At 37.2% G+C, this 9,497-nt stretch overlaps 1 protein-coding gene across 3 annotated transcripts in view; it reads right to left on the bottom strand.

The window, feature by feature from the left end:
- Window positions 1-5,762: 5,762 nt before the first annotated feature.
- LOC133516250 (uncharacterized) overlaps window positions 5,763-9,497 on the bottom strand; it is a 51,716-nt gene continuing 47,981 nt past the window's right edge. For 2 of the 3 annotated variants that reach the window (XM_061849085.1, XM_061849083.1), the window contains exons 7-9: window positions 8,856-8,989; window positions 7,370-7,502; window positions 6,483-6,850 (exon numbers count right to left, since the gene is read on the bottom strand). In XM_061849085.1, the coding sequence (XP_061705069.1) occupies window positions 6,602-6,850; window positions 7,370-7,502; window positions 8,856-8,989 (516 nt within the window). In that variant the 3' untranslated portion in view covers window positions 6,483-6,601. The other variant, XM_061849084.1, reaches the window with a different exon arrangement.

The raw sequence follows: 9,497 nt of genomic DNA, 5'->3' as shown, positions 1-9,497 counted from the left end.
CTTGAATGTTATTTTGTCTCACTCGGTGAGCAAAATGCGATTTTGCTCACTGGTTTTAAGCAGCACATTACCCTTGTTCGAGCTGCTGACGTGAAAAAAATATTTTTTTTTTAATTTTATGGCGTAGTAAGCGGTGGTGGCCGAGTGGATATGACGTCCGACTTTCAATCCGGAGGTCGTGGGTTCAAATTCTGGCTCGTACCAATGAGTTTTTCGGAACTTATGTACGAAATATCATTTGATATTTACCACTAGCTTTTCGGTGGAGGAAAACATCGTGAGGAAACCTGCATACATCTGCGAAGAAATTCAAAGGTGTATGTGAAGTCCCCAATCCGCATTGGGCTAGCGTGGGGACTATAGCCCGAGCCCTCTCGCGCATGAGAGGAGGCCTGTGCCCAACAGTGGGACGTATCTAGGCTGAATTATTATCATTATTATTATTATTTATGACGTATTGAAAAAAAAAACTACTGACTAGATCTCGTTCAAACCAATTTTCGGTGGAAGTTTGCATGGCAATGTATATTATATATTTTTTTAGATTTTTCATTCTGTTATTTTCGAAGTTACGGGGGGGGGGGGGGGGGGGGACACATTTTACCACTTTGGAAGTGTCTCTCGCGCAAACTATTCAGCTTAGAAAAAAATGATATTAGAAACCTCAATATCATTTTTAAAGACCTATCCATAGATACCTGTAATTGGCTTCCCTGATACATATTTATGTTACCCTGGTTTTAGTTTACTTAAGCTGTTGGTTTTCCGAATAAAATAAAATAAAATAAAAATAAAATACCCCACACGTATGGGTTTGATGGAAAAAGATTTTTTGAGTTTCAGTTCTAAGTATGGGGAACCCTCAAAATTTATTGTTTTTTTTTCTATTTTTGTGTAAACATCCTAATGCGGTTCATAGAATACATCTACTTACCAAGTTTGAACAGTATAGCTCTTATACCTAGTTTCGGAAAAAAGTGGCGGTGACATAATCGGACAGACAGACGGACATGACGAATCTATAAGGGTTCCGTTTTTTGCCATTTGGCTACGGAACCCTAAAAATGAGCAATATTATGCTTGAGGGAACTCAGTGATTAGTTTTTTTTTTTAAATACAAAAAAAATAAAATTAAAAACATGATGTCCGCGCTCCCGGACACGCACTTCCATCTCCTTCACGCTTACGCTCAGTGTGAGAGAGAAAAGAACACGAATTTCCTGCACCTTAAGGCTGCTTAAGGTAAGTTAAAACTAGAACTTGGGATTGGGATTAAGTTTGTGATTGACATTGGACATGGTTTAATACAATTATTTTTTACATATTCGGTATTCATCATAATATGTAATATCTGGGAGACCGAGCTTTACTCGGAAAACATATGCAACGCAACTGACTGAAGCAACTGACTGACTGACTGACATATCAACACACAACCTAAACCGCTGGTTCTAGAGATTCCAAATTTGGCACGTAGATTTTTTAGAAGGTCTAGGGGTGCACTAAGAAAACATTTCTCAAAATTCACCCCCTAAGAGGGTGAAATGGGCGTCCAAAGTTTGTATGGGGAAACAAGATTAGTTAGGATATTTAATTCGAAACTTTACAAGAGTATTCCTAACGATAAATGAGTAAACACGTGTTTCAGGTTTTTGGAGAATTCAACCCCTAAAAGGGGTAATTATGGTGACTAAGTCTAAAAATCAACATGGGTATTATTTCTATGCTTTATCGGGCCGCTGATTACGAAAATAACAACGATTGTAAAATCTAACGAAGTGGACGTGAAATACAAATCCCTTGTTAGAGTGCGATGGGGTTGAATTTTATGTTTTTTTTGGACGTTATTTACGAAAATGGCATTGGATGATTTTAAAATTTAATATTGTGGGTATGAAAAATATTGTTAGTGTTTTTGCCAAATTGCAATTCAATCGGTTCAGTAGTTTCGGAGCAAATCAGTTGTAACAGATGGATTGACAGACAGCCACATGTTATCCTATTAGGGTTCTACTTTAGCTTTTGAGGTATGGAACGAGACCCGCGTTATCCTAATAGATATTACGACAGGACTGTTTTTCCCCCGGTCAGTTCTATGTGGCATGCTCCCGTGTAAGTTCACCTCAAAGTTTGGTTCTATTGCTACCACCTTCAAACATGGCAAAAAATGTTGTTCATAAGGAAGTACTTTAACAAGTACAAAGTTGTTGAACACTTCATGCATTTTTCAGAACATGATTCTAAATCTAATAATCGCGAACAAACATACATACCCACATGCTTTCATACAAACATACGGGTCAAACTGAGAACCTTTTTTTTGCTTAGTACGCGGGCGAAGCCGCGGGCAAAAGCTAGTATTCAATGAACTCTTTTACAGTGTAATTAGAAGTCATGCCGTCAAATTAGGTACCGCCGCCACGGGCATCCACGGGGGAGGGACAATTTGTGTTAGTTTACTTATTTTAAAATTAGTTTTATTTACTTTTAAATTTAGAATTTTAGTTTTATATATAGGATACTTATTTCGTTAAAGATATATTGATATTTTTAATTTACTAAGTTGTGAATGTTCGTGTACCTGCTTAATTGAAAATGATAATATAAGTAGTTACACGACACTAAAATTTTAAAAGGTAAAACGTTTTTATACTTACAAGCCAATTATTTTACATATATTATATTAAAATTAAATAGAAACATAGATCTAATAAATAATTAAATACTTGTACAACTTTCAGTGCTTTATTAAATAAATTAAGATTAAGACGTAATTTACTCGTAACGATATGTTATTCTCTAAAGCTTAATAACGAATTATAAAATAATAAATGCACTCTGAGCTAAACTACTTAATATTTTACATATAACGAACCTTAAAATAATATCTATTAATTAAGTACAAGCAATGGTATCAGTTTAGTGAATACATAATAAAATGTAATATATGTAATATGAGATATGAGTAAGAGATCTCGCCAGCACCATATCGAGTCAGTTTCTATCCAAAGAAAGTTGTCTTATAACTAAAAATGTCATTACATTTCACAATGCTAAACATTAACCAATGTCAAATTTCAGTAGGTATATAAGAAAAATATAATATCTTTCAATACGAACACCGAACACCTAAAAACATATTAAGTAGGTAAATGACTAACAATAGTAAAAGCTCAATACAGGTTGCAACAGAAATAGTGGTAGTCCATGCACGTGCATCATTAATATAATATCGTATTAGGATTAGCAATAAATATAGAGTGAAAATAAATACTTAATGATTTAAAGAAATTTAAAAAAATGTTGTATGGTTTCTTAATAACTAAAGCGTACTACTCAATACAAGATTTTTTGTCAGACTCAGGAAATTTTATTACCCTTTAATATGTAGTGTTATATTGTATGTCATGTCTTCATTATTCACCATAGATTTAGTTTGTAAATGCGTGCTACATGTCCTCTGTAGCTATTTGTATGCCATGTGGCGTAGCATAGTGATACTTTATTATAAATTTAAGACCTACTGTTGTACATACCTATGTTTAACAAATAAATAATTTGGAATTGGAATTGGAATTGGAAAAACAAATTTTTTTAGGGCTTAACCCATTTAGACGACCTGTCCTGCCTACACATATTTCGCGTGAAAAATTTGTCCTTATTTATTAGAATATGCCGTTAAACAGGTAACCACTATTTTTGTAACACTGCCTAACATCTGTTATAAGAACTATAGGTCGGCACTGCTGCGTTGTCAAATATAACAAGGAGCAACTCCAGGAAAAAGATGTCAAGCTTAGAAAATCTAAAAAAATACTTTACAGTACATATGGGGCTACTTTATAACACTAGTGCGAGAAGTAGCATATTATGTTACTGTGTCGAACATTTAAAGGGCCATATGTACTGTAAAACGTTGTACGATACATGTGCGAATAGGTAATTCGCAACTCGTGTCGATTTAAAACACTCCCTTCGGTCGTATTTTAATTTATCGCCACTCGTTTCGAATTTCCTATTTTTCGCACTTGTATCGTAATGTACTATTTTACTAGACTAGGGCAAAGCCGAAATAAAAATAACCTAGACTGCATGTCAGGTATTTTTATATGTTTAGATGAACGTTTTGTGTGGTCCAGTTTATATAACTGGCGTAATTTAACGACTTTCAAAAAGAGGACAAGGTGCGTTGGGGTAAGTTGAAAACTACTCAGTGATTATTTGGTAACCTGATTTGTTCTTATATAAAGACTCAGTATATCTAAGTAAGCACCATCACCGTTTTATCTCGCCCCAAGTTTTTTTTGTCACAAGTTTTTTGTTATGATATATAAAGGAAACTGTATTCCCTTTACTATTAACATAGTTTCACGTACCTGTTCCTAATGTCGTACAATGGAACTTTCTAGAAAACTCTAATCATCTCGTCTTAAACTCGTTCAATCTTACCTCAACGCACCTTACGAAAAATTTCCATTTTCGGATTATACTTTATATACTTTTATTTTTAGACTGCTTCCTACCTACTTAGTAGTAATCTAAATTTATGTCTTTGTGACCTTAGTTCGTCATATAAAGTGATAAAATAAATGCCTAAATAACATTTAATGTAGCTTACGTTTGTTTGGAATCATCTTTTTAGGGTTCCGTAGTCAACTAGGAATCCTTATAGTTTCGTCATGTCCGTCTGTCTGTCTGTCTGTCCGAGGCTTTGCTCCGTGGTCGTTAGTGCTAGAAAGCTGAAATTTGGCATGAATATATAAATCAATAAAGCCGACAAAGTCGTACAATAAAATCTAAAAATTTAATTTTTTTTAGGGTACCTCCCCTACACGTAAAGTGGGGGTGAATTTTTTTTTCGCTTCAATCCTAGAGTATAGGGTATCGTTGGAAAGATCTTTCAAAACTAATAGGGGTTTTCAAGAAACATTTTTTGATAAAGTAAATATATTCGGAGATAATCGCTCCGAAAGAAAAAAAAATGTGTCCCCCCCCTCTAACTTTTGAACCATAGGTCCAAAAAATATGAAAAAAATCGTGGAAGTAGAGCTTAAGAAAGACATTAAATGAAAACTATAGCGGACATGATCAGTTTAGCTGTTTTTGAATTATCGCAAAAAGTTTTCCCTTCATAGTAAAAATGCAAATTTGCCTATTTGTTTAACTCGGGTGAAAGGTACCGTTTCATCCCTTGGTTAACAATTTACTATACTTTAAGCTCCAGTTTAGCTTATTGTGACGGAAGAGTAACTACGGAACCCTACACTGAGCGTGGCCCGACATGCTCTTGGCCGGTTATTATTTAATCTTCAGAATAATTAATAATTACAAACACATCCACACACCCATTCTGAAATGAAAGCTACGTAAGAAAAAACAGCGTTGTTGAAGAAAGGATTTTTTTTTCTAATTTTCTAAAAAACAGACGATTATTTTTCGGCTTCCATGTGGAGCTGTAACGGTCGCCAACAAATAAACAATTAATATATCGGAACAAAAAAGGTGCTCTCGTCTCGACTCAAATTGGGCTGAACACTTAAATAATAAAAATAAATATTTAGTAGAGTGGTCCTTATTTCGTCGAATTTAGGTATATTTTAAAGTTAAATTTTCTAAGGGGCACCCGCTTAATTTAGGAAATATCTACTCACTAAAAAACCAATATAATTTTATTAAAGAATTTTTAAATATATTTTAGGAGTTGCAACCTCACTATGAAAATTTGGACCACAGAATTGGATACAAGATGTTTTTTATTCTATGTGGATTCAAAGTGTATTAATGTCTAATTTAACATAAAATTACATTGCATTCTTTTTGTATTTTTTGTAATTTTATTGGGTTTATAGGAACGGAAAATATACGAACGTACCTCGAAATAAATAGGTACTTAGAACCCCTAAAATATTATAAAAATTATTTAAAAAAACCGGCGTTATTTTATGTTAAGTTGGACATTATTACACCCTGACCCATAATCTGACAACGAAAAATCGAAAAATAAATAAATAATACATTTTGTATGGAGGGTCCAAATTTACAAAGTGTGGTAGTGACCCCTAAATTGTATTTAAATTTCTGTAACAAAAGACATTGGTGCCCCGTAGAAGAATATAACCTCGACGAAATAAGGACCATCCTAATAGGTTAAGGTATAAAGCTTTTTTTAACACCCTGTTACAACGGAGGTATGGTAGACGCTTTATCGAGCGATGTCAACAGTGACATTCGCTCCATCTATCGTTGTCACGTCTACCATACGCCTGCTTATTGTTGATGGCGACTGAACATCAGCCGTGTAGATTTCAATATTTAGCGCTGTGTATAGCCGTTGGCGTTTACACCGTTGGAAAGGAGCGATGAAGTTAGAGCTCGCCGGAGTGGCGGCGGCGCACGTAGCGCGCGAAGTAGTCGGGCCTCCAGCACTTGCACGAGCCGGGCACCAGGAACCAGTCGTAGTAGAGCCGCACCTGAACAACAAATATATATAAATAGAACACAGTCTAAGTAAATTTTAGCTATGTCGAGTTATGATAAGTAATTGTACTCGGCTAATTATCACAGAGGTTACCCTGGGAATTAAAAATAAACATTTTATTTTTCAACTAGGTAGGCATAATAAGACTTGTAGGGGCCAGAGATTACTAAAAAAAGAGAGAGGCGGCAATACATAAAAAATACAAATTACAAAAAATGGTGCAAGGGCTTGATGTAAGGATACCTGGAAGCAGCCCATCTCGTCGTGGCCGTCGCAGTGCGGCGGCTTGTCGCCGGACGCCGCGCCCGCGGTCGCACCCGCGTCGGGAGCGGGGCCGGCGCGTTTCTGCAGGTACTGCTGGTATTCCTGGTACTGTTAAACAAATATTCGTAGTGTTATGTTATGAAATATAGATTTTACGTACCCAATCGATTTTATTTATTACTACCTACATTTACACCTACAACAAAAACCAAACCAACAGTCGCATGTTAGTACCATGAGTAAAATGCGTTAGAAAGATATCTGGCTCTAAGTATTGGCCACGGACTAAGGTAAACCCTTCTAGTTAGTGTAGTTTAGGTAGGTATTATTGTTATTACTGGATCCGGACTCTGGCAGCTGTTCATTGGTGGACCTCGAAGTGGAAGGTCAACAAAAGGGGTTAAGTATAAACATTTACAGAGCCCATGGATCAAGAAAGTCTACTTTCTTGTCATTGCATTATTTATGGAATTTGCTAGACTTATATTTATTTATTCGGCGAAACCCGGCGAAATTTAATAATTTTAGGTACTATAGGGCCTACGTGGAAGCTGACTATGAATCTATTTTAGAATTATTTATTAGGTAGCACAAATTGCAAAATAGTTTAGACTACAGATGACTTGCCTGTTGGTCGGTGTAAGGGCGGGCGGAGGTCGGCTGCGGCGTCGGATAGTGCAGTTCACCCACTAACAGCGACACCCAGCGCGGCGACGACAAGCAACCGCCGTCCAAGTAGTGGCACCGCGACTGCATACACCTGCACACATCACACACATACATATCAGCATCACTTAACTACAAACTCATTTTTATACGGTTCCGTATTCTATTGTTGAATTGCATTGGGTATAAATATGCCCACAAAACCCTTGGGGTCTCTATAGGCCTTATTACATGTATTATGGATACACGTCACTTTCTAAAGAAAGGCCAGTCCAGACGGGATGGTCAAATTGACCAATTTGATCGGAAAATAAATGGTCGTCAATATATTTTTGCGTCTACACCACCTGATTTGATCAGACAATTTAGTTTATCAGATTGGTGAAAAATTGACCCATCTGGGCAGGCTGTATTTGTGGCTGTATATTGTAAAAAATACTTTGTCTCGAATTGTCAAAAATATATTCAATGTTTTGTATTTTTACACTTAATGAACAAATTCTTTGTTTAGAACTTGTTTAGAATAACAATATTGGATATATACAGATGATTACTATAACTAGCTTATATCTAAAATAGGTCCTTGAGGCAATGTACCAAGGAAGCTGGTGGCATTATGGCGTTGTATCGCAATACTGATACGTTGTGCGAGGAAGCCGCCAGCTCTTCGGTCATCATTTACGTCAACCAGACGTTTCGCGATTTCTCCAAAAAACTTGTACGCGCTGGGACCCCATGGACCTAGAGTTTCAACGCCAAATGGTACAAAATGTTATTCTCTACCGAGGCTCTTATATTTATTACGTTTCAAAATTTCGCCGCGAGTGTCAATAAGCTGCGAAACCGTTGCGCTCTCGCGGCGAATTCGTTGCGAACTCGCGGCGAACTCGTTGCGCACTCGTGGCTAGCTCGCTTCGCTTTCAACTCGCCCACAAATCGCAAGTCTGATAAGGCCCTTACGCGGAACGGAATGCTGCTATTAGGATCATAACTAGGATGGTAGTATCCTTGACCGGCTTTCCTAGATAAAGAGTCCAGCGGTCGTATAAAGTACGATTCCCACCAAACAGAACGCATTTTACATTTGTAAAATATATAAATAGCTTGGCTCTCTTATATCCCTGTTTGAATAGGTACATAGGTAAACAAACTGGTTACAGTTACACAGAGATGATTGTGACCATTTCTCTAGGCATTCTACAGCGGTATCGATATACGGGACAGGTACAAATACGGGACGCAACCCTTCAATACGGTGACAGTCCCGTTTATACGGAACGTATGGCAACCCTGTGTATAGGCCCATTGAAAATGCGCTCCGGCGCGGCCCGACTCCAGCCGGTTGGTGGTTACAGAGTTACAGCACGTATTGAGGAACCAGTGATATTTACATATTTTCATCCCGGGTACCTAAATACCCACAAAATGTAAACTGCAATCAACTGACCTGGTAACCTCAACGGTTTGCGTGAAGTAGCCTTCGTAAGGTATCTGCACAACGTAGCGCCAGACGCCTTGGTAGTTGCGGGCGAACACCGGCGTGGCGTACTCCACACGTGCTGGGCATGGCGTAGGTGGGCCCTGTGTAGCAATTTCCGTGTGACTATGATGGTATGATGGTGCTTTGCTTGGTACCGAGTTATGCTTGAGAGAAGATTGCTAGTACAATTAATACACGCGTTCCCAATATTTTCAAATCTGAATCCCACCTAGAGTTTGACCACAACCACAAATTATTATACAGCCGGAACAAGTTAAAGATTTGTTGCAAGGAAAGTATAAGCCTTAAATTTGTAGCAGACTTTGCAGTGACCGAGTGTGCAGTGCCACTAGTAACGTCAAATTCGTATGAATAAATAACGTTTTCAGTGGTACTTTGGCACTGCAGTCGGAGGAGTCTGTCTGCTAACTCTAAACCAGTATTGGCCGAAACGTTAATGAAATTAACCATTTTTAGCCATTAACCATTATAAATTGAACCGTAAACCATAAAGGAGGGTTTCCTTTACGGTTTAAGGCTCAATTTATAATGGTTAATTGCAATTAACGTTCGGCCAACACGGCTCTAAACTCTACACCGATTTTAACA

The sequence above is a fragment of the Cydia pomonella genome, chromosome 3 (genome assembly GCF_033807575.1).
Source record: "Cydia pomonella isolate Wapato2018A chromosome 3, ilCydPomo1, whole genome shotgun sequence".
NCBI classification, from domain to species: domain Eukaryota; kingdom Metazoa; phylum Arthropoda; class Insecta; order Lepidoptera; family Tortricidae; genus Cydia; species Cydia pomonella.
The sequence above is the reverse complement of the archived record's forward strand: the minus strand, read 5'-3'. Positions and strand labels throughout refer to the sequence as shown.